Genomic DNA, 25,752 nt, shown 5'->3' with positions numbered 1-25,752 from the left:
CGTGACACTGGCAATTGGCCAGTCATTCACAGCTTGAATGCCGAAATGCCCATTCGCAGCCACAGGAAACTGTACACTTGTAAGTTCACAAAGTTCTTGGTAATGGTCAGAAACATTTTCAAAGTGGATTCTAGACAACTTACCATTTGAACAATTTAAGCAACATTGGCAGTATTCAAAGAGCCAATCTCGCTAAACGCAAATTAGGTTACCGGTCCGCCACCATACGGGTGTCACACAGTCCCTGCTGGCACACGGTATACAGAAATCCTTTTTGGCATGTTCCAGAGCTGCCGGAGTAGCCTGAAGCATGATGCAAAGAAAACTCAACTGCATGCTCCATAATGATCGATGTCACAATGCAGAGTGCCGAATTTCTGTTTCGGTATCGAATTTCCACAGTAAGCGGATGGCAGGAACCATTTCTTGAATTTGTGTTCAAGTTACTGAGACTTTTTGCCTATTTGAAATATTTGCCACTATGGCGAAGCTCAAGATTCAATACAAGTTGTGAAACAAAGGAGTCTTCGCAGTAGAAGGGCGGAAAAGGGGAAGTTTATTGCCCGAAGGACAGTAGCCACGCGTCCATACTGGCCATTGGAATCAGTCAAGAAGCGCGTTAACACGAGTGCGCTGCTTGCGCTGCGCTAGTCCCTGTTGTCGTCCTCTTCCTCTAATATTTAACACAAGTTATCCGTGAGTTTGAATTATGGGAGTTGGAATTATCGGGATTCGACCATATTTGGTAAGCACCAGAGAGTGAAATGCAGCAGCTCTCTTTCTTTTTCGGTCTGTTCACTCTTCATTTTGTGTTCCTTTACTGGATGCCAATAAATCTAAGTATTTGTGTAAACCTGGTTTACAGGAGTTCGTACGTTTGTGGAAGTTAAAGTATAGTTTTATGCTTTCTTTATATTATGCTTATTGAAGTATGTTCTGCTATAACTGTGGGGGGGTCGGAAGTTAAAAAAAGAAAAAAGAACGGCAGGAAATGTAACTGAAAGAATCAGTGTAGAAATTGCAAACACTCATTTTATTGAGCTGCTCTAGATTTGGAGCATGTCGGGATATGGGGGGATGCCAACGGCTCTCTGCCTCGACACACCGAGCCCCGCGGTTGGCGCATGCCTGCGCATCAATCGCGGTCCGGTACAAGCTCGAGGAAACAATAGACGACAACCACGTGTACACTCGGAAAGCATTTATTACGACTGCAACTAACACTTCGAGCAGGCCAGCTAGCTATAGTTGACATCGCTGAGGGTTCCCTCGAAGAGAATAATACACTAGGAAAAGAAGGGCTTCCGACTTACCAACTGGGGAATACGAGGGGCCGCGGCGTTTGCCGCGGCAAGAACGCGGTTGACTAACCACGTGCGGGAATACGGGAGCGACGGCGGAGACTTCCGCCGTCGCCGCTTGCTGGAGACCAAAGAGACCCGGGCGATATCAGCGGAATCTCACGTGACCCACCCGGTGGCGCTGATAGCGCTTGCGATTCCCGCGCGCCGCCCGCGGAAGGAAAGTTTCCCCTCTCCCAACTCTCCCTGGCACGCATGCGCTTGACGCGACGTTCGCTGCCCGTGCGGCGGTTATGGGACCCGTGGATTCCCACAAGCATTCTGTCTTTTAAAAGCATGTTTTTTTTTCTCCTATTACGCTGCTCCAAGTTTGGTATTTACTGCTCCAAAAATTACCTCCCCACCCCATTAATCTGCTCTGAATTAATATTTTGTGCTCGTAAAGTGCTCCAAAGACTGTTCTAGCAATCTTATCCCTGTAATCAATGTACTTGCGATGGAAGAGAAAGTTCAAGAAGCAGCACATCTTTAAACTTCAGCTGTTGCATGAAATAAGCAACAAATGGCATAGTGCAGGTTGCTTGTATCTGAGCCCAACAGAGAACATGCCGTAGTAGTGCACCAAGTTGGGCTACCTGCCTTGCATTGTGCCATTAACAGAACATGCCGTTCCTGTACAAATCTAGGTGCCCACTAAAATGGCAACTCGTGGCCTAGTTGCATAAGTAATACATGGACATCGCACGCACAGGAAAACTAGGGAACTTAAAAGAAGGAATAGGTAGACATTTCAGTTTGTGCTTGGCCATGGCGACATGTGCAGTCATGCACATGTCGCCATGGGGCCCGCAATCGCCATGTGGCTGCCACAACTGCAAGTGCAGTTGATTCAGTGCCTGGACACTTGATGCAGTGCCTGGAGACCATGATCGACCTTGGCTGTGACCTGGATGCCAAGAACTTCCAGGGGAACACCGCCCTGCACATCATGGTTGCCAGAGGTCGGTTAAGCTGTGTCATCAGCCTGCTCAGTCACGGTGCCAACGTCAACGCCATTGGGAGCGACGGTGACTCGCCTCTACATGTAGCCGTGCGGGTGCGTGTTGCCTGCTTCCTGTCACGTTCATATCACTAATTAGCGGGACACTAAAGTGAAAAGATATTTGAGCTGTACTAGTAAATTAGTTTTCTACAATGCTAAACAAAGCCATTCTTACCGTGAGAGAAGGCTCGATCAGCCAGAAAAGGTGTGACGTCACGGATTTTGACGTGGTCTTCTCGGGCCTACATAATTTTTATCAATAAAGATAGACTGTATTGTATACTTTAAAAAAGCCAAAGACTTTGCAAGTTTGAAGAACTTTTATCGAGCCACAACAGCCCAAATGTGAAAAAATACTTTGAAATTCGTGAAGTCATGCTGAAGTACCAGTGCTGTTGTGTTGGCACAAAAATCATATAAAGTTTCACCTTCATTTACTCTTCTAATAATTGATGTACTACTGTGAAATTAGTGAAAATAACGTTTAGAAAGGGCACATTATCAATCTAAACTGATTTAGCGTTTTTATTTAGTGTTCCTTTTTATGATGCTGACACTTGGTGAACGTGATTGCTTCTAACAGACAGTTAACTGTAGATGCCGAAAGACAAAAGAGGACCTATAGTGTGCCATGTATTATGCCACTGTGTATTGCACCAATACAACACTGTCATGGATCACAACACGTGCTGTAAGGAAAAGGGGATGTGGCCCAGGCATGGATAATTTTCATAAAAAACATTTTTTCCCATATATATATATATATATATATATATATATATATATATATGTATGTATGTATGTATACACACACTTAAATTTACAAATATGGTGCTTTCACAATATACAGTATTTCACACACAAAGTTATGAACACCTGTTCGCCCGATGGAAGGGATCTTCCTGACAATGAGGGGGTACTACATTTGTCCTGCCAACAGCAGGAAAACCAGCAAATCCCTGAGCTCAGCTCCCTGAGTCAATGAAAATGGCTGCAGCTTTTAAGACTGATGTATTAGAAAAAACGCTGTTCTTTTATTGCTGCTTCTGTACAGCAGACATGAGATGTGGCACCTACAACATGGGGTCTGGCACATAGAACGCTCATAAAACGGGAATAGGTACTTCAGAACAGTGCAAGAAGACGGGGAACAAGGTCAAACAACACGTGTTGTCTAATCTTGTTCCGTCTTTTTCCGCCGTTTCCAATTAGTATTCTCTTGGATATGTACCAACAAGGTTAGTTTTCAACCCTTCAGTGACGTGTACAGTGGAATCTCGTTGATACGATTTATTTTCTGGTTCCCGTGAAGATCGTATGAACGATATTCCACTGTATTTGTATTGTGTAGATGTTCTAGTCTTCTGCTTATCAGCATGTGTTCCTCCTCTTTCGTGTGTTCTGTGATGCTACTCCTACGTGGAGCTAATTATCGTGACAAAATTGGTACAACATAAAATCTAACACACCATGGCACCACGTGCTTGGCTGCACATAGTGTGTTGACAGTTGGCATACCTTGAGTGTGCCGTAACAATGGGGGTAGGGTGGTTGAGACAGTAGATCCAGTTTCTAGAAAAAAATTGTCATGTGTCTTTTTTTATGTGTTGGATGTTAATCGTACGACTTGTTGAATCCCTCTGAAATTGTTCCGAAGGGAAGTGCAATTATATAATAAACTTTCTACAGCATTTTATGTCTCAAAGCACTTACTTGTAAGTATGCTGTACTTTAGTACTATACTTCCATCATGTGTTTCACGTTGATTGTCTGATGTCTCTGTGCAGTACAAAGTGTTATATTGATGGGAATTCTCATCTTATACCTAATGTGTTGTATGGTATGAAATACTATAGTTACTGTCTTGTTACAATGGTGACGCATATCATAAATGTGCCCTGCGACTCCTTAGAAAGGCTGTGTTTGAGAGAGTGTGAACAGCCGCGACGCAACATCTGTTCTCATCTCTTCGGCCTTAGGTGGCGGTGCCCAACCATGAAAACTGGTCTATATTTCTCGAGCAGGTGAGTCTGGTGCATGTCACCGGTGTCATAATTAGGCATGCCTCGTTGCTGGCGTGCAGTAGTCGTGCACCACCACCAATAACATCTTATCGTGCATGGTGCTATAGCATGCACCAGTGCTTGCTTCTAGTCTTTAGATGAGAAACTCTTCAGCGAAAGGTTTGCAGTTGCTCTTCCAATGAAGTCCGCTCTGCTGTTGGTTATCTGATAGCAATGGCTTGTTCTGGGTGATCCATACAAGGCAGAAAGGTACATGGGAAGGTGGAGACAAAGTGATCAAATGGATCGAACAAGGGAGGTAGGGGTGTGCGAATATCCCACATTGATTCGGTTTTCGAATTGAATAGTCATTGTTCACTAGAATATGTTTCAGATAGTTTTAGAACATCTTAAACCGTCAGCTGAGGGTGATCAAACATAAAATTGGAGCAAAAGTGCAATAAATTTCATCCCATCGGCTGTAGTGGACACAAAATGCGAGAACATCGCTCAGGAAGTCTACTTATTCAGCTAAACTGCTATCATTCGCACTTATCTACGAGTCCTGAGTATGCGCACCAGCTGCTTATTCGTTCATAATGCTTTATTTGTGCTTTTATTAAACAACGCTTCATCATTTGCAGTGTAATGTCAGAAGCTTGCTGTTATTTGTTCATAATGCTTTATTTGTGCTTTTATTAAACAACACTTCACCATTCGCAGTGTAATTGCAGAAGCTTGCTGTTACGTTTGCATGCTCCAGCTGCATATGCATCCTGTGGAAGCAAGATTTATGTTGGCAAAACTTCGAAGCCGCTGCTTCCTGACGGCAGCAGAAAAGAATACAGTGGGACCCCTTAATGCGTTCCTCACCGCTGCATTTTTCCGGCTGCTATATCGTGTTCTTGCGGTCCCAACCTAAATCCCATTGACTTCCATGTATTATGTTCCCCTTGATACGTCGCCACTCTGTAATGTTTCTGCAACTTTGCATTTGAATGTGGCAGTCACACAAATTTAGCGGTGCAGCCAGCTTGTTCACTGCAACAAGTGACCGGTGTGTTGCCGTAAACGACCAAAGTTTGCAGTAAGCGACCACAGTTTGCAATAAGCAACCAAAGGTGCTCTGCACATATGCACAGAGTCAAAGCACCTGAAGCGAAGTGTGCATCAGTTAAAGCCTACTAGGAACAATGCACACTGGGGCAGATCCACGGAGCGCAGTGTTACATTTATTTTGGAGCTGGCAAGGGTCTTATATGCGTAGCATAATTGCTGGTTCTCTTAAGTCAGCTTCACCGCAATGGAGCCGTGTTGTGCGGTGAAGCATAAGCAAAATATTGCTGGTCAAACATATTAAGAGTTGAAAGGGGCTGCTGTCGCGAAACATTGTACATGTCCCTTAATTACACATGTGCACATGCACCATCCTCGGTCACGCTACGAGCGCTAAGACATCTAATAACTGTACTGGCACCCACTCGTAGCTGTGGTGATTGGTGGCCTCCCTCACAGTTAAGTTTTCCCGGCTGTTACATTTTTTTTTTTTTCGCAGTCTCTTGAAAAACGTTTTAACGAGGTTCTACTGTAAAAGGCAACTGCAGCCCATGAGCTGCAGCTTTTGTTGTGTTTGTTAAATGTCTGTAAATGTTGCAAAGTGAGACTGACCGTCACTATATTTGACTTTTTATCCATGGCTGTATGTTAAGCCTGAACTGGCAATCAAAACATTAAACTCCAAGGTTTGTGAGGAATGTACAACCAGTGTAAGATTTGAATAATAGGGGAAGCAAGAAATTGGTTGCTTGTACGCGCTGCATGGCTGTAACAGGTTAAGAAAAGACCAGGTGATTGACCTTTTTTGTGATAATGCCACCGAGTTATAACAATGGCCAGTGAATGTGGGCCACTGCGGCCCTGAGCACTGCTTTTTTATAACTTGCGGCTTTCATTTTCGCGCGACCTTGGTCAGGTCGTTAAGGGCAACAAGAAGGCTCGTCAAAAGGCCGAGCCTCCAAAGGTGAGATACCGAAGGCCTTTGACGTAAGTACAAACATCTCATTCCTGGCCTTGCGGAAGCTATATGTAAGAAACTTGCGTACAATGAAGTTTTGGTAGGGATCCTGAGCAAAATCTTGTAATTTTTTGTGACCTCTAGTGGCAACCAACCAGTGTTGTAATAACGGCAAAATTTTGTGCAGCTGGGCTGTGTAGTGTCAATCCTGCTGTGTGGTAAAATGCGCAACATTACCCATGTCATCTCCAAGGATCAAGTGACAGTACTGGTGAATCAAAAATACGAAATTGCGACAGGCCTGAACACTAGATATGCTTGAAAAGTTGTTGTTTTCTCTGCTCTCAGTCGATGCAGTGACAGTTTTTATTTACAGCACATCCTGCTTGCCACCGTGAATTTGCCAATAAAGTCGTAACAACAGTTTGTTGTGCATTGCTTAACATATTGTTCTTCTCTCGCTTGCTCTTGTTATCAAGTCGTTTCCAAAGACCAACATTGTATGCTCAGAGTCAGCTGTAGCCAGCTGAGTTTGCTATGCTCTTAAAAACAATCTTTCTTTGATGTTGCATATGAGAGTGGTTATTCTAGAAAATTATTCACATTTCCTTTGTTACAGCCAACAGGATGATGATAGAAATACCTGGTTGTCCTAAGGTAGAGCAGCCATTTACTGAAATAACGCTTGATTTGCAGAATGTTCGTCGGCGCTGTGTACAACTGTGTTGTGTACACAAACAGTTTGTGCCAGCCTACACGCTTTGCTGCAATGCTCGTGGTTCACATGGGCAAGTCTCTTGTGTCTCAACATGAAGGCCCAGGAATCCTCACCAGGGAGCTTGCCAATCTCGAACTGATCAGTCCTATCAGGTCATTATGTACGAGCTGTGCTTGGATTTAAGGATTCATCACTTCCCGTGCAGTGATAGAAAGCATTGAGCTCAGTATTGCTAACAGTAAGCTGTGATGGGAGATATTTTGGATATCTACTCCACATCCAAAAGTTAAAGTTGTGGACATGGCTGCATGTATTGGTTTCGAACATCACGAATTACGCCCAAAATATTGCTGGTGTTGAAAAAGCGTTCATGTAAAATTCATTTATTAAATTTGTATCATTGCTGCTTTATGTTGTGAACAACGAGAATTTGCTGCAAAACTGCAGGTAGTCTCTACAAATGAATTGTTTGCCTGATACAGATTCTGCTCCAAAAAGGGCACAGTTCCACCTCTGCTAAAGCCAAAGTGCCAAATTAATCCGATTCCTCTCCAACATCTGAAGAGACTTGACTACAGGCCAGTTTGTTACTAAGTTAAAAAAAAAATCTTTTTCACTATTGATGAAGTGCTATGAGCAATTTATTGCTTATTTGCTTTCTGAAATTTGAATTCATGACTTAACTAGGTGTGTGGGTTTTATGCTAATTGCAATTAACAATAGTTTAAAAAAGAAGTGGGTTAAACAAAGGGCTATTTGTATATGCTGCTCTGATGGTAATAGGCATAGATGCATTTATTACGAGATCTTCTCATTCATTCCTGCCCCACATGTTGCAAGAGTGCGACCACGTTACTGTTGATGTTGTAACCACTGCATTAGCATGAATGCTGTAACTGTACTTTTAATCAAACAAGGTACTAGTAATTTATTTTTGTGCTTACTGTTTTGCACTTGATTTCTTGCTTACACAAACTGTGCCCACTTCCCTGTTTATTGCCTTTGGGTCCTTAAGCAACTGAAGTAAATAAATAAATGAATTGCCTTTCATGAGAAAGCTGGTGGTAGTATTTATCACAGTAGGTGCCACAGGATTGTGCAATGCCTTCAGCTAAGTGCTGCAGTGACTGTGCAGAAGGGGGCTTCACAAGGCTTGCACTTTATCAAGGACACCGAAGAAGGATTGACAGTTGCCTAAACCTGACCAAAAAAAAAAAAACTCGAACAAAAATTCCCAGGTGTCCTTGGCTATCGCCTAAGAGATGCGAAAGCCTTGTAAAGCCTACTTTAATTCACCTTAATCCACTCTAATCCTCCACAGTCCACCCTAATGCAACTTAATCGACCTTAAGCCACCTTAGGGCACCCTAATCATCCTTAATACACCTTAATTGACTTTAATCCACCCTAATTAACCTTAAACCGATCACTAATCAATTATTAATTAACTTTGGTAATCATTAATCATCTCTTATACACAGCTGGACATGCTTTGGTTCGCTTATGGCCTGCGTTGGGTCATGTGACTTTCTGTACCTCACAACGCGACCTTGAAACATAGAGGTCTAAGGCTTTCGCCTTAAAACAAAGCGCTAGAAAAGAAGGCGTCGCCCTGACAGGAGCTCTCACCTTCCGTACACGCAGAGCGATGTGTCGCTGATACACGCGCTGATCGTGTTTGGGGCGGACGTGAACCAGCGGAATCAAAAGGGCGAGACGGCGCGGCACCTGGCAGCTGTGTCCAAACTGAGCAAGAAGGATGCCGTGCTGTACACGCTGCATGCAGTCGGGGCACAACGCTGTGAGCAAGAGCGCGGCTGCAGTGACGGCTGCAACCCCACGGGCACCTTCGACGGGGCCCCGCCCGACAAGCCAGACTTCCTGCGGACAGCTCGCTGTGAGTGCCACTCTGATGGTTCTATTTATGTACGGCGTATTTCAGAAAATGCGTTCAAGTTTGCGTTCAAATCAATCAGTCAGTCAATAAAAACTCAATTATTATCTTTATTGAAACAATTCAATGATTGCATACAAAATATTTGGCCCAATAGCCTATGCAGCTAGTACCTAGTCCAGTACAGAAAATACTCATAGTTCAACCACGTACAGTGAAATCTCGTTGATATGATTCTGCATAATACATTTTTCAGGATATTAATTCTTTTTGTTCCTTTCCCGGCCAGTGTCTTATAGGAGCAATGTATTTCGAAAAATATGATTTTCAGATGATACAATTTATTTTCTGGTTCCCATGAAGATTGTATCGAGATTCCACTGTACATGTTTGCTCAACAAGTAAGAACATTGTACTTGATACACTGTAATACTGAACACTGTAATATAGGGAAGGTGATTTTCTCTGATTAGTATGACCACAGCGGCATAGATATAAAAATGAATTTAGGTAGCAATTAGATGGGTAAGTACAACACAAAAGTGAGATTAACATTTTAGTGAAATATGTCCTAATGTGAGACTTGATTCATGGCCTTGTACTAGTAGGACCCGTCTTTTGCGCTGTTTGGCATTTGAGTTTTGGTTTCCAATATTGGCTGCAATTTATTACTCTGCAGAAATTGCAGTGTGAACTCTTTTGCAACTTTGGAAACAGTTATGAACTCTGTGAAACCAGAGTGTTGAACTGAAACTTTTTTTTGTTCTGGTTCAGTGAAAACAATTCACTTGCGGTTAAACTTGCAGAGTGAGAAAATAATGGTTGAAACCAGTTTGAACTGGTTGTGTTTGTTATGCCTTTGTGCTTATTTAGCCCAAGTTGATAGTAGAAGCATGGAGGGGCATGCTCGAATCAAGAGTTTGAGCTTAGATAGTGGATATTTTGCAGTCTTCACATTAACAGTACATTAATGGATGGATGTTTACCATTTCACAGCAAGTGTCTGGAAAAAGATCACCAGTAGTAACGCATTCATTCCACAGTGCTCATAAGCATGTGATGTAGATCTATGTCGAATGACAGCCATGTTCATTGCAAATTGGATGAACATGGCACTATGTGCTGCTAACATCTGAGCTTGCTTTGTGGCAACACAAAAGCAAATACGACTGTATTGAAGTAAGCAATTTTTTTTTTAGATAAACGGAATTCTGAATGAAACAACAATCTCGTTAATATGTCTCGACTATCTTTATACTCTGGAATTGAGGTACATACTACAAGCCAAATACAGCTGGACCTCGATGTACAAACACAGATGTAACAAATTACTGTATATAACATAGTAAAGCTAAAATTTGTGAAATTTTCTTTTGTCGATATCAGCGTGTGTGCTTATAACAAATATAGGATATAATGAAGGTAGTATTTTCGTGTTGGATGTGACTTCATTATAACGAGGTTTGACTGATAGAAAGCTCATATTTCCTAGCTATTTTCTTCCCATATTTAAAAATATTTTGTAAATGACATAGACCGTGCATTTGCATACGGGTCTTTGTGCCTCGCACTGAACCTAGCGTCTGGTGACCACCAGACTGAGTCAGCGAAGTCTTACTGCACTTGCCTAATGTCGCTTGAGGCCTGACAAGCCAGCATGCCTCCTCCTCTTGTGACGCAGTGTACGACGAGTTGATGGGAGCGTCAATTGTGCGAGAGGCGGTGCAGCGACGACTGCAGGAACGGCGCGAGGGACGACAGCAGCCGCGCAGTCGCGTGCTATGTCTAGATGGAGGCGGCATCCGTGGCCTCATCATCATCCAGATGCTGGTTGCCCTGGAGGCCATCATTGGGCAGTCAATCCTGGACTGCTTTGACTGGGCGGCCGGAACCAGCACGGGAGGTGTCCTGGCACTTTTGCTGGCACGGGGTAAATGGAAGCTGCATTCTTTGCATCAACTATCATGAATTTAATGTTGTCTTTCTGGGCACCCAATAACGATTTAAGTTCTTAATGCACAATGTGACAGTACTCTGTTTGTTGAACTACTGCTGTTCCCTGGTGATTCAGTGGAACTATAGGAAGTTTTCAACGTTGGCTTCACATAATTATGCAAGATAATTTGTGCGTTTGAGATGCTAAGCTGGTAGCATATGGTTATAATCGAAACATTTCAAAAAAATACATTTCTCTCACGCGGCAACTGAAAGGTCAGGCTATAATTGTTCGCCATGGTGACTGCAGCATGTGCGGCTGTTTATCACAGCGTGGAATTACTACAGCTTCAGATTCCACCCGGCCTGTTAGGACTTTGGAAAATGACCTTACTGCATTCCTGGACCCAGGCTTTCAATTACTTCCATAGTAAACGTTGTCGGGCAAACTGACACCAGTTTTACACATTGATTTTCGTGCAACATAATCAAATACAAAGACGACGACAACACAGTGTGTTGTGTAGTTGTCATCGTTGTACATATTTGTCTATCATGTACATCGATTCTATGTTAGCATAATTGGGCCACGAAATGTGGCACACGTATTGCCGATGCATGGCTGGCTGAGAAAATCACTTCAGAGCAATAGCACAAACTTGAGACAGGGACCAGTGACGTGATGTACCAACAAGCCCAAGCAGCTTTTGTGAAAATCACTTCTTGTACAACATTATGCTGGTTTCACTTGCGTGTCCTTTGCAGGAAAAACCCCCCGTCAGTGCCTTCAGCTCTACTTCAGCCTTAAAGACAAGGTGTTCACGGGTACACGACCGCATGATGCCGACTCTTTAGAAAAATTTCTTCAGCGAGAGTTGGGTGAGGACACCGTGATGACGGACATCAAGCACCCCAAGTGAGTGCACTGCCCTTGGCTTCACACGAGAAAATGAAAGCGCGATGTAGCGACTCGGTGTACTAACACGCCAACTTAAAAATTGGAGGACGCTTAAGCTTCGCCTTTAAGAGTGGAACGTGATAGCATTTAAAGATCCCCAACTGCTCAACACGCTTCCCGGCAACTGCAGCTTTCTTGTCTTTTTCTCCACCTTCACCTCCACGCGCCGCTGCTGCGGAGGTGAGCACCATCTGGATGGTGTTGTTGCAAGGAACTGAGCAGGTACGCCGTTGTATGAATGGTAGAAATGCTGGAAAAGGGTTCTATGTTTGAGTTTCCACGTAACAGAAGTATGTTTTCTCGTATATTCAAATTACCATCCGATGCTATCATGTCTGTAGGTTGTGTTTTAAGCTGTACTTAACGATTTTTCTGACACATTTTACTTTGAAAAATTCAATAGTTCAGTATCGCCTCTGCGCCATGCAGAGGGCCTGCGTGGTTGTGGTTTGGAATGATTTTTCGCTAAACGATGGTCGGCCCCGACACCAGATTTTTTGTGACACAAGGGCCCTTAATGCTGTTGCATTAATAGCAGTTGTTTGTGTGGATGGATGCCAACAGGTTGATGATAACGGGCGTTCTTGCGGACCGACATCCGGCAGCACTGCACCTCTTCCGCAACTATGATTCACCAAAGAAGATCCTCGGAGTTGCAGAGGACGAGTCTGAATTTCCATCATGCACGCCGCCACATGGTGCGTCCCATTCTGTGCCTTCTGTGCTGAGCTCATGCGTTCGCATCAGGCAGAGAACAGCTGTTGCACTGGCTGATGTCCATCAGGCTCTGTGCAGTTAAGCTCAAGCCACGAGGAACAGATTTCCGACACATTTTGCAGCATGGGTGCTGGCCGGCATCGGCCAGTGTTGCAACTCAATGAATTTCATTGATGCTTACCAACCATAAGGATACTCTCAGTGACTCAGTGATGCTGCCACAAAGATGCCAACGAGCACCTATGCATAAAAATTCATTGGAAATTTCTCGTAATTTACGTTACATTCGAGAAAAGGTACACAGGGAATGAATGCGCTTTTGCTTGCAAGCAGCATCTGCTCACTTGCTATGGAGGGCAGAGTGCTTGGACATTCACATGTTACAGTAAATTAGTGAGCTAGCCAATAGGGGAGTCACAGATTAGATTCTGTGCGCAGTGGATGTGAAACACATATGCTGTGTTCCAGTGCTCACAGGCAGCTAAATAGACAGCTCTGTGGAGCTGTCTATTTCGGAGACATTGAAGGTATTTTCGTGTTGGATGACTTTGTTATAACAAGGTTGGACTACAGTTAAACCTGGATTCCTGGTAACAAAGTTTTTCTATTCCCCACCATTACTTCATGCACATGTATTTCTACGTAATGAAGTGACTCCCTCGAAATAACATATTTTCCCCACCGACAACCTAAAGATTTCGCCCCAAATTTTGTCATTTTTAAACCTTCTCCGCCGCGACGGAATGCGAAGCGGCGGCGCGCACTTGGCGCACTCGAATTCACGGCGACTGCGAGGCAAGAGCGAGCCATGCGTGCGAGCGTGCGCGAGGTGGGCCTGCATTCCTCGTCAAACCATCCCGCCGCTTGAGCTGGTCTAGCCGGCACTCTTTTCTGTTGCCGATGTTGATAAAACTAAAAAACAATCGAGTACAAGCCTAAATTTGCGCTACCATATCGCCATCGGCATTTCAATATGGCCGCCTCCTACGCACTTCGAGGCTCCCGTAGCTTCGACCATGTGCTGTAGCGTGTGCAGGCATTAGTCTACCAATTTGGTTAGACAGCGAATGTTTACAAGTTTATACGGCCGCTATTTACGGCTATCTGCTACTTTGCTGTCGCAATCGATGCTTCGCCTTTCGGGCGAAACTGGGGTTCATCGCAACTTTAGCGTAAATCTTGAGCGTTGCATTTCTGTATGAAAGCATGAGGTGCGCTACAGGATTTTTTTCCCTCTCTTTTGGTCACGGAAAACGGGTGCGCATTAACAAGCGTTTCTTTTCCGAATTTTCATGCCAAACCTACATATAACAAAAAACTCTTTGTAACGAAGTTTTTAGGGAATTTGTCAATTTCCTTATATCCAGGTTTAACTTTTTGTCGTATTCTTTGCTTCTTGCTGACATTTTTTTTTTTTTTTGCATGACAAAATATACTTATTCTGACCAAGTAATCATTCAGTTAGGGTGGCCAATTTGGTGTGTTATAAAATGGTTTAAGGCTTGTGGTCTCCATTAGGTCGATTGTAAAATTGATTGCTTGTTGCACTTTCTCGAGTTTGACTTCATTTGCTCCATTTCCCACTTCTAAAATGACAGCCTTATGTGTATTCATGCCTTCATAGGTTGCTTTCCTGGGGTAAAATTTTCACATCAAAATGTTGTGCCTATTTATATGCACACATCTCATTAGAAGAACATTGCATAACCCAATGTGGTACTGGAATGAGCAGTTTCCTCAATATACTTTGGGCCAACTTTTTAAACATAAAGGGGCAGCGCACAGTGTATTAAACACGGATGTTGAGTCAATCACTGTATTGGCACGTGTTCCATTACAGAGCAGCTGGTGTGGCGGGCGGCACGAGCGTCGGGGGCAGCGCCCACCTATTTCCGGCCATTTGGGCGCTTTCTCGATGGTGGGCTCATCTCCAACAACCCGACCTTGGACGCCATGACGGAGATCTGCGAGTACAATGAGGCCCTCAAGGCGACGGTGGGTTCATTGTCTAAGCTACTTTGAATGCTTTGCCAATCAGTTGTCCATTGCTATGAATTACTAAAGACACTACAATTGTTGGCTTTATGTGTTGTTTTGCACACTTTTGCAAGTCTTTTCTAACCTGTAAAGATGTGCACGCTGAACGCACAACTGTTAACTTAAAGTAATGTGGCAAGACGGGCAGAATTTCCAGCTGCTGAAAGGTTACGCAAGCAGCAATGCTCAAAGGTGCTAGTTGTTGTTGCACGTCTTGTTTCACTTGTGCAGGAGAAAAAAAGTCGGCGGAAGTCTTATCCTGAAGCCATCCAATGCACATACGAGATACAATTGCACAAAATTGAAGAAGAGAGTGTTTCAAATTGACCTCAAGATTGACTTGATCTAACGATGCACAATGCCACATGCTACGGATCTATGACGGCAGAGCTGAAAGGCCGACTCATTTGTATGTATACCATATATTAGCGGTGTGTCTGACACAGTGCGCAGGGCTTTGCAGCCTTTGGGCATTAGAACTGTATTTAAGCCCATGTACACACTGGCAAACATGTTTCCGAAGCCAAAGGGCCGCATGCCGCAGGATGGACAAAACGGTGTGGTTTACAAGGTGGACTGCTCGGACTGCAACGCCAGCTACATTTGCGAGACTAAGTGACAACATGGTACATGTCTCAACAAACACATGAAGGATGTCACAAAGGCAACGGATGACACATGTGTTTGATTTTAATAATGTGAAAACGTTGGCACGGGAGCAGTGATGGAGCCAGAGAAAATTTGTCGAATCATGTTTATATGCCGTGACCGATTGGCCTGCAGTTCTAACCGTGGCCCCCTGCCGGTTGTTTACAGCTGCTTCACAGATAAATAGGATGTATTCTGCTCTATTGGACCATTTGTGTATCGACGATGCCACCTTCATAGGTGGCGAAACGTCTGTGTATTGTTTTTTGCTTTTTAAAAAATGTTGAGTAAAGCCAGTACAGCGACGTTGACAAGTATGAATTCCCCTGGCTTTTGGAAAAAAATTTCGCAATAGCAGTGCTCTATGGGAATCTGCCCGCTGATGTGAGGAGAAGGCCTCTGTTGCCCCAAAAGAGTGAGGATAAGACCTCTGTTGAAAAGAAAGTATATGAGAAAATGGTAACTTCGCACTCTGCTTGCGAGCCCCACGCGCCGCCCACGAGTGTGAAATTTGGTTGAGCGTATGTTATCTGCAGAATCGTTTTTTCACCAAGCTCGAGGAGTAGTTCAGGGCCCCTTTAACATGAGGTGAGAGCAACGGAACAGTTTTCGTATCTCGTACTACTGTGCTACTTAACGGGCCTATCTCAAAGCAACTGCTTAGTTGGCTTTCAGCACCTCACATGTCTTGTGGCATGCGTCAAATGAATTGTTAGATACCAACATCAAAAGCCTGGTTGTTGTCTGTTTCCTGTCAAGTCTATATAGACGGTGTCACTAAGACCTTATCAAGTGAAACGGAAGCATCTTTCATTAAGTTATCGTGGAAAAAAAGATGCTCTGCAAGCTTGCTCATTTCCCTCTGCTTCACAAATTGCCACAGTAGGGTGAGTGTGGTCAGGTTGGGTCACCAGTGGGCACTTGAAGCAGCTACCACACACATGACCCTCTTTTGGGAAATGATCTATGACAACCTTGGAGACTTTCGTTTAATTCCAGTCAGCTTCTGTCCCAACGTATTTGTCGCACTGAATATCCAAAGTACTGAATGTTTGAGATCCATAGTCATATTTATTTTTAAGGTTTTTTCCGTTTGCCAACTTAACCAGGGCCAGGTGGACAAGGTGCGACCCCTGGGTGTCATCGTGTCGCTGGGCACCGGCAAAGTGCCTGTGGTGCCAGTGACGGTCATTGACATGCTCCACATGGGCACGGGCATCCTGGGTGCCGCCAAGATGGCCTTTGGAGCTAAGGCGCTTGGACAGCTCATCATTGACCAGGTGACAGCTTTGTTCTTGTGAGGTTGATGTTTTGGACTGGCTGTTAAGGTTAGCAACCATTGAAAGGCCTCTGCATTTCCTCAGTTCCAGCGGGGGGGTGTACAAATCAAGTGTACAATTGTTAGTTCCACGTCCCATGAACACCTTCGATGGTTGCTTTTGCCTTTTGTTGAGCAAGGTATTGCGCTGTCTATCACCTATGCTTCAATCATTCAGCAGTTAAAATATATCCATAAATAAGAAAGATAGCTTTCAAGTGTAGCACTTGAAACGCTAGGCTCTTTGCTCCTGGTGATAGCGAGGAGCACAAAGCCGCATCGCACTGGCTGCCCGCTGCTGGGTGCTGTAGGCAAAACGTTGCCTCGAGGGGTGCAGCCTTTCCACTCGCTGCAGCCTCCCACTTTCAGTTTCGCGCACTCTGATGGCCAAAATTCGTCGTGTCACGCGGGTAATCGCATCTTTCAAGATCCAAAAGTCTATGTGGTTTGTACGGAAAGTTTGCTTCAATTTCCTAATTATGACAAGGCCGCTGAAACTAAAAGCTTGAAGTTTAATTATTTGTTGTTAATTAGCCACTAATTACCACAGGATCACTTGTCATCACCCCGTAGTCGCCACCACTGAAGGGGCATGTCTCCAAAGGAACCATCCTTTCATTTAAAAATGGCTACTTTGAAATATTACTTGAAGTCGTTGTAGAAACACCCGGTATAGATACTGACGAGTGCATATGAGTGAGCATTAACTTATTGTGCCGATCTACGCACGCAGGCCACACAAGCCAATGGCCGGCTCGTTGACCGGGCACAGGCCTGGTGCCACACGATCAATGTGCCCTACTTCCGCCTCAACGCCCCCATATCCGCGGACGTGTGCCTCAACGAGACCGACAACAAGCTGCTAGTTCGGGTGCTCTGGGAGACTCTAGTCTATATGCGAGCTCGTCGCGCCGAACTCGATGAGCTCGCCGAACTTCTTCGGCCCTGAGCGACTTGGGCCAATGGACGCTCAAAATCCTGTTCCATCCCGTGACGCCACCACCTCGGGCCCTAGGGCCAGCCACCTGACACGGCTTGTGCAGACCGAAAGGGGTAGTGTGATGCTTCTGGCCTTTCTATCCTGAACATCACCAATTCGTGGCTGCTAAGCAGTCGGCAAAGGCTGGAGGCCGCTTGGGCTGTTGTTTCAAATTATGTCAATTTATAGTTTGTTATATAATTATATAGAGAAGGATCAACAAATTCTTCATTTATTTTTATCGCATGGTGTGATAGATGTGTAGTCAGTAACAATGTTTTGTTTTTTTTTCTAAATCTACCACCCAATTTTACGTATACCGAAAGGTTCTGTCTGCATTTATGTTTGCCCACCAGTGTTTTAGCTGGCTGCATGTAAAATTCCACAGAATTCCACGTTTGAGTGTTTGTTTATAAAATGCTCTCAGATCTTCGCAATTTGTGTATCCCATACACTTTTTTGAAAACTTGCGCACGCGCACTCTGTATGGTGCCAGTGAATTTTGCATACGAGTCGATGTGTCGCTTCGATTTGCTATCGCTATTCGACACAGTTGAAGGTTCTTGGGACTGGCGTCTTTGAATGTGCCTCAGTAGATAAAAAAAAATTCTTTGCATTATTTATTTAAAAAATAAAACCAGATTTGATGCAGTAGCCTGCTCAGAAATTGCTTATTGCATTGTCTTCTTGATGACTCGTGGCTAACTCCACCCAAAAATCTGATTTGCATAACAAGTGCACATCCGCAAATATTGCTGGGCAAATGACCTGCTGTGCAAAGCATGTGCTGTCTGCAACTGTTTGCTGTCAGTGTCGAATGAAGAAAGCACACATTTAATCGATTTCAGTGCACTCAATACTCGCAATCTGTGACCAGCTAAGGTTCTAGCTTGCTATACGACTGCTTTATGTGACTTGCATTCTAACTAGTGGTATAGAACCAGCATTGAGCTTCTGTTGCTACTGTGGGTGTGTTTCAAGCTAAGTAAGTGCGATGCCATGAGGTTTGACAACTCCTGCAAGCTGCCCTAATGCTAAGGTTGAATGCAACATCATGGGTGTTCAGAGAAGCACAGTTCGATTTGCTATTTCTCTATTTCAACTAAATTTTTATGACAGCGAAATCCCTCCACACATCAGAACCGAGCTTATTTTTTCAGTGCACGCTATTGTTTCAGCATGAAAAAGTCTTTAACTGAATCAAGGTGGAAGCTTACCATTTCTTGTTTGTCTGGTGGGCTTGCACAGACAATTGAGTGTATTTTATTTTCATTATCAAATTTTTCTGTGACACAGCAATATCCCTCCACAAAGTCGAACCTGAGTTTTTCACCTTATGCCTTTGTTTCAGCATGAAAAAGATCTTAACTGAGACAAGGTGGGAAATGATTTTCTATGCTTTCATACTTCGTAAGCCTACTTTCATCCAATTTCGCAGTCCCGGGATGGCGACTCAATTTCTCTCTCTCTCTCTCGCGCGCGTGGCCTTATTTCTAAAATCATCATCATCAGCCTATATTTATGTCCACTAGTAGGCTTACGAAGTATGAAAGCATAGAAAATCATAATTTTTTTTTGCGTAAGACTCTCTCAAAGTTAGAACATCATGCAACTGTGTAAGCCACATTTCCCACCTTATCTCAGTTAAAGATCTTTTTCATGCTTAAACAAAGGCGTAAGCTGAAAAAGTCCAGTTCCAATTTGTGGAGGTATTTCGCTGTGTCATATAAAAATTTTGTTGAAATAAAAAAATAATCAGGACCCCCTCTAGATGTCCTTATTGAATACACCCAGTGGTCACTGCACCTGAGATGCAATCAGTCATGGGAGTTCTCTGAGCTTCGACTAGTTGTTATAAATGTGGAGTGAGAATGACTTGCGTTACACTGCGACACATTTGTTCCAGAATTATGGAATGTGATGACTTGCGTTTCACGCCGAGCACACCACAGATCAGTCACGGCTCACTGCCTTGTTTCACTCTGGATATTACCATGATCAGATGTAAGCACTTCAACTAGAGTGCAAGGCATCAGACTTGCACAAGAAGTTGGTGACAGTAAGCAACTCCGAGTGCTCATTCATTTCCTGCAATGCAGGAATAAGGCACAAGCAGTTCGCATCTGCTGAGTGAAATTTGCCCATTGCTCGAAACCTTGCATACCAAGTTTCTGAGACATTGTCATGGTTGCTAGAAAGAAGACAAGTGCTGTACAAAACTGCTTTTCAATATTTTATGCATTTTAATGGCACGGTCAGTATAGTGTGCCCCACTGGTGCTGCTACGTAGATGTAGGCAAATTGTTTTTGCGTGTGCTGGTACTATTGCCATTCAGAGCACATGCACGTGACTGGCAGGGCACGCATTTTTAATTGCCTAAGCACAAACTGCACACTGTTGCAACATCTCTTTCTAGAATCTCTGTGAAAAACTCTGCGTTAGTTACCACTGTACAATACTTTTCAACAGATGGTTCTCGTGATTGCTGCTACTTGTGTATGCCGATTGCATATATGCTGGGTCCATCTTCACGTAGCTTGTTTGGTATTCACACCTCACGGACACCAGCGAGGTGTTTTTCTTGGATGGCTCCGTCCGCTGTCTCTGAAACTCGCAGTTTTTCTTATGTGAGCAGTGTCTGGCTGCCAGACCTGCTAGCACTTCTATTTTTATCTGGCAGCACCTTGGAAGCACTGTGAGAGATGACTGCATGTGTGCCGAGGTTTAGCAAAATTGCAACGTGGGCAACCAACTTGCGGGAGTACTGACACAAACATGAAATTCTTGTGCAGCTTGGTTGGTTTCTCTGTAGCATGGATGGTTGTCTCCAACAAAACATTAACGGCTAACGTTGCTTAGAACATACGTAGTTTCAAAAGGCTGTGTGGCTATCACAGATTTCAGCAGATCTGGCAAGAACAGTTGTTGAAATAACCTCATGCGTGATTATGACAAGGTTGAGGATGAGCCTAGGCACGCATACCAGAATACACAACCGCAAACAGTGGTGCAGGTAATGACATCCTGTGACAGGGTGATAACACATTGGACGCATTACTGACGAGCCTCTGAATAAAAAAAAAAAAAAAGAAAGGCTACCCTTGAGACAGTTATACCACTGCCAACATGTTTACACTTTCAGACGAGCAAAATGACGGTCATTTTCTCAAGATTACTGTACACTTTGGTTGAACGTAGCTTCAAGTGAAAACAATGCTTTGTACATCAGTACACACCTCTGCTATGCTAAGTGTTTTTCACAGGTAGTATGTCGGATAGTTTGCTATTCAGGGTATGATCAGTTTGCAAATTTTTGCATCATTGGTTTATGGCACTTTTGTAAGTTTTAAACCTACTACAATTAATTAAATTCAATGTAGTTTACATACAGAATAGCTACATTTCAGGCTGTTAACAGAGAGAAAAAAAAATATCTTGCATGATGACAGCGAAGATGCAGACTGTAATGACACAGCATAGTATGTGTGACCAGCAGACAAATTCTGCATCTTGCACACCATTAGTGCATATCACTGATTTACGACTGAACACAACCACCAGTTGTGTATGCATCAACATAGATTTAGGCTAGCTACATCCTGGTGAACTTGACGCTCATTTTGAATCAAAGCCAGGTCAGTCACAATGATAATCATAGCAGTGGAGCAAGCATGAACCTGCGATTATTCTGTCTACAGTTACTCGTAAAAGAGAGAGAGAAAAATAATGTCATTACTCCTTCGGAAGCTGTTTACATTTAGTCGAACCTCGATATATTGAAGCTCGATTTAACGAAATTTGCGATGTAACGAACTATTTTTATTTCCCCCTCTTAGTTCTATTGAATTAACGAAACCTCGATATAACGAAATTCTTGATATAACGAAGTTTTTCGCTGCAAGTACAACTTCGTTATATCGAGGTTTGACTGTATTACACATAAAGGTTCTGTTCAGCATACTACAATGAAGAACACTTGTACAATTTTAACTCAATTTTGATGCCTCCTCTTATATATTTCTCAAGCACATCGTGTTGCATCTGCGTGTAGGGCTGCATTTACACAGGTTACCTAGTGAGCAGCCTCTCTTCACAACTTTATGAAATGCGTTGAGAGGTGATTCTTCGGTAGGAAGTGCCATTATTTGCAAGTGGAGCATTTTTGCCATTTGGAGGGTGGCAAGTAGGGAGCTTCTGCAAGCTCTAAGCAGGCGTGGCTATTTCATTTGCCAAGCTGAGAGGGGCTTAAGCGCCCTATGTACTTGCACGTGTGCTGGACTGCTCGCACTTGCGATGCACGGAATGGTTTACTACATATCCATCGAAGAAATTTACCTCCCTTGAAATGTAAGCGACCCCTTATGCACCATATAAAACTTCTGTAACTTCAGCACAATGGAATGCTAAACTAGCCCGCTCTCAAGCTTTGCATTGCTTTTGCTTTGGCTAGTGTGATTGACAGACACAGGGTTGTCACGCATGTATAATAGCGCGCGCAAGGCATTTTCACACAGTAAGAAAGACTCCACGTCTTCTAGTGTAACCATGGCTCACTTCATCTAAAGCAATGGCCTCTGCATAAACAGCGAAGGCGAGACGCTGTGGCAGTGCTGTTTTGGTTGTGCCTCTTTAAACTCGCATTGCTATGCAGATTGAGTGAGAATTTTAATCATGCAATTAGTGCGCTGAAACCTTGCCTAATGTTAGCAATTCACAACATACTGGTTAGCAGCAGGGCTTTCATGGGAACATGTAAACGTCCGTGTGCAGGCTAACACATGGAAATCGCGGTTGAAATTTTCAGCTGTGGATACAACTGTACTGTGATATGTGCTGCAGTGACTTCTCATCTGCTGGTGCTTAACTACGGATGTTTTACAGCTGCAAAATATTTGTGGCCTAGCTAGAGCTGCATGTCAACTTTGTTAATCTCAAGTTTCACACAAGCGTGTATGAAACTCGAATTATTTGCAGATCTTTTATTCCATTGTATGCACGTCCACACTTTGACCATTGCCCTGGATTCATGCATAGTTTTATTCATATCCGGCACGTACATAAAACGTATAACATACACAAAGCACTCGTCCAACAATGTGTTTGCAAGTGCCACAAAGTGAACAAAGTTGCAAGGGATGCTGTACAGCAAAATCAAGGTTTTGCTTACAATATATACAAAAACAGCATATTTGTTGGCTCGATGATATGCTCTCGGTTAAAAAAAAATGCAGTTTACTCATTAACACAATTTGTAATGAATACCTAATGGCCACAGAGTGACGTGCGTTGTGAACATTCTCTGTATTTATGTAAACAGCCGTGTGTGATTAAAAGATTATATTTTTTTAGAAACGGTGCTTTCTACATGCAGAAAGCCTGATTTCAGTTGCTTTGGGTATTGTGTTCAGTTCCTGTTTTATTTACAAAATGTTTTAAATATGCCGGTTGTGAGTGCAACCATTGTTACAGCTTTTATTTTGTTTTTGTTTTTCATCTTAGTTGCATTGTGTACCTTACGGCCACAGAGTTCTAGCCAATAAAGACTAAGTGCTTTCACGTATAAGAGTGTTGTCTTCGTTAGCCTCCTCTTTTAATCGTATTTACACACCTCTCAGTCCGGCAGGATTGACATGTTTATCAGGTGACGCATCGTTGGCCTCCCATGTGGGCAATTCTGTTGGCAGGAACAGAAACCAAAGACCACATATACGACGAGACATTTTTCAATGCATGCAGCTTCAGCAAAAGTGGTAGCTTGAAAACGTACAAAATCTGGGTGCCTATTGACCCTTTGACTGCCACTCCCGAGTATACTCGTCATCTCTTTTCAGCGCATTCCTTGCCGCTCAAGAAGCAACTCGTGCAAAAATGAGCATTGCGTACCGGTTGTATCATCAACCTCTATAAGGTTGTAAAAACACTTAAATCTGGTAAGTTAAGTTTCTAATAGCAGGTGGGGCAAATGTGTCGGTGCTCTGTGACAGCCATGGCAAACCAGTGTGGCAGGTCCGTCTGCACTTTGACAGACGAAGGGATTTGTGAACTATTGATAAATTGTGCACAGGAAGAAAGCGACGACGAAGAAACAGCTTCTTTGTAGCACGGAATGTCCACTGAATTAGCATGCAAAAATAACTCGGCAGTCAAAGGGTTAAATAAACGACCACTGGCCCACAGCGGTGAGTGCTGAACTATTGCACTTTCCTTTATTCTCGCTACGTTATGCTACTACGAGAGAATCCGCGGCACTAATGCAAAAACACATGCCAATCAGACACGGGGGCTATGGCATTCTTTTGCTGCTCACGAGGTGCTGTGGCCTACAACTACAAGCCACACTACAGCCCATGCTGAATACAATACACAGTTTAGGAGACAACGGTATGCAGAATCAGCAACACGGCATCAAGTGAACCAATTACAAACCATTGGCTATGTTGTGCTAGTCTCTGTACAAAGCAAACACCAAGCAACCAATCTGGTCATACTACTTGCAATTGACCACAACAAGAACAATTGTACTTACCCAAGGGTGATGCAGTTCACCAAGATGACTGACAACCTGAAAAATATGTTGACAGAAACACTTGCTTCACCTAAACATTTTGCAGCACAATCACAAGAAATAGCTTTAGCTTGGTACAGTATTAGTAGTGTAAGCTGAAACGTGAACAACAAAACTGCAGCATTTCCGGATTGACGGATTAATCTTAACTAGCCTTGCTTTTTTTTTACTGGTAATTCCTTTGTCCAATTTACTCATTTGCTCATATCATGAGATTTGATATCATTTGCTAAAACTCAAACTGTGTGGTGTGCTAGCTGGAGAGGTTGGAAGCTACCCATCACAATTTCATGAGGTCAGCGTTCTGAAGCATGAACTTCTATCGGTTGGCCTTGAGGAAGGAGCAGGCCATTCACATTGAAACATATGTATATGTAGCAATCCCACAAATGTATGCCATCGATAATGCAGGTCAGGCAGAGAGGTAAGCAGTGGGAGCTTGATTGAGGTAAGCGCAGGAAAGCTTAATTCTCTAACTTTCCCTGAAGTCTGTTTTTCTTGCATAATAGTCACCCACCAGCGCACTAGTATTTTGCTTGCAGATTCTAGTGAAGCTTTGAAGATCCACTAGAATTCATTCAGAGAATTTTCGAAAACAAAGGAGGCACCGCTACCAGTAGTCTTTCTCACACATTTATGCAGCAATAAATAGTAGTCCTTGCTTATGCAGCAACAAAATGCATTCGGGTTACAGGTATGGCAAAAAATTTGGCAAATAGTGGATGTCTCAACAGATAGAACAGCTAGTGTCCCAACTTCCAGGTATTGCAAAGTGTAGCTGATTGGTAGTATTCTCTATCTGCTATAATGTTATAAGTTTAACTGTAACTGTGTGGCAGCATTTGCAATGTCGACGCACCTTTCTCCCAAGAGTCCCTGGCCTCAGGAGTTGCATTCTCTTCACTTTTCTTCTCCTAGCTGTTCCTTCTCTCATTTCTCCCATTCTTTCCATTTTTTACCCCCCCCCCCACAGCGCTGGCTGATGTTCAGGTGTCAGCTGGGCAGTTATGGTGTAGACAGCAGAATTCACCTCATCCTTTTTCTCTTCTAACAACTACAAACAAAATTTTCTCCTGAATTTAGACGTTCTGAACACTGGGGTTTGCCACCAACTTGGTATTACCGACGAGTCCCTGCTCAAAACATGAATCCTTGTACTCTCAGCCAAGCGCAAGCAACAGTAATACGGCCGAACGGAATAACCCACTATGCTACATTCAAAATCTATTTAAAATTGCATAATCCACTAAACCCATATTTTTGCTGCTGAACAAGTCTGAAATACGCTAAAATGTCAACACTGTGTCGTTAACCAATTCACCATAAGTCGTAAGTCATAAGCCATGTTTAAGGCAGGTTAAACAGGGAATTGGCTCCGACAGACAGGTTTGATGGGATCAGTACGCGAGATTGTATAGCTGCAATGCTAGCTGACTTAAAAATGGCTGAGTTCCAACAACCAAGGAAACCACGCACCTTTTTCATGGTAAGCACAGTCAAGGCTGTTCCAACCATGACCGATTTTCGACAGGCACGTGAGGCAAACATCTGACGCAGCTTGGATGGCCTGCACACAGTATGCTAAGCAAAGAACGGAGTGCAAAATGACACTTGTGCTAGAG

General features: G+C 43.5%; 2 protein-coding genes across 4 annotated transcripts in view; one reads left to right on the top strand and one right to left on the bottom strand.

Moving 5' to 3' along the window:
• LOC119434395 (85/88 kDa calcium-independent phospholipase A2) overlaps positions 1–19,202 on the top strand; it is a 31,351-nt gene extending 12,149 nt beyond the window's left edge. For 2 of the 3 annotated variants that reach the window (XM_037701553.2, XM_037701555.2), the window contains exons 8-16: positions 2,215–2,397; positions 4,323–4,367; positions 8,723–8,975; positions 10,654–10,902; positions 11,673–11,823; positions 12,430–12,563; positions 14,423–14,577; positions 16,377–16,547; positions 17,319–19,202. In XM_037701553.2, the coding sequence (XP_037557481.1) occupies positions 2,215–2,397; positions 4,323–4,367; positions 8,723–8,975; positions 10,654–10,902; positions 11,673–11,823; positions 12,430–12,563; positions 14,423–14,577; positions 16,377–16,547; positions 17,319–17,534 (1,557 nt within the window). In that variant the 3' untranslated portion in view covers positions 17,535–19,202. The remainder of the gene's footprint in view (positions 1–2,214; positions 2,398–4,322; positions 4,368–8,722; positions 8,976–10,653; positions 10,903–11,672; positions 11,824–12,429; positions 12,564–14,422; positions 14,578–16,376; positions 16,548–17,318) is intronic. The other variant, XM_049659470.1, reaches the window with a different exon arrangement.
• A 3,497-nt stretch (positions 19,203–22,699) lies between these two features.
• The window catches only part of LOC119434396 (mismatch repair endonuclease PMS2-like), a 28,406-nt gene continuing 25,353 nt past the window's right edge, over positions 22,700–25,752 (bottom strand). The window contains 3 exon segments of the mRNA XM_037701556.2: positions 22,700–23,239; positions 24,092–24,127; positions 25,607–25,711. Of these exon segments, the coding sequence (XP_037557484.2) occupies positions 23,177–23,239; positions 24,092–24,127; positions 25,607–25,711 (204 nt within the window). The 3' untranslated portion in view covers positions 22,700–23,176.

Source organism: Dermacentor silvarum, unplaced genomic scaffold (assembly GCF_013339745.2).
Source record: "Dermacentor silvarum isolate Dsil-2018 unplaced genomic scaffold, BIME_Dsil_1.4 Seq10344, whole genome shotgun sequence".
Classification (NCBI taxonomy): domain Eukaryota; kingdom Metazoa; phylum Arthropoda; class Arachnida; order Ixodida; family Ixodidae; genus Dermacentor; species Dermacentor silvarum.
This window is presented reverse-complemented; position numbering and strand designations above follow the sequence as displayed.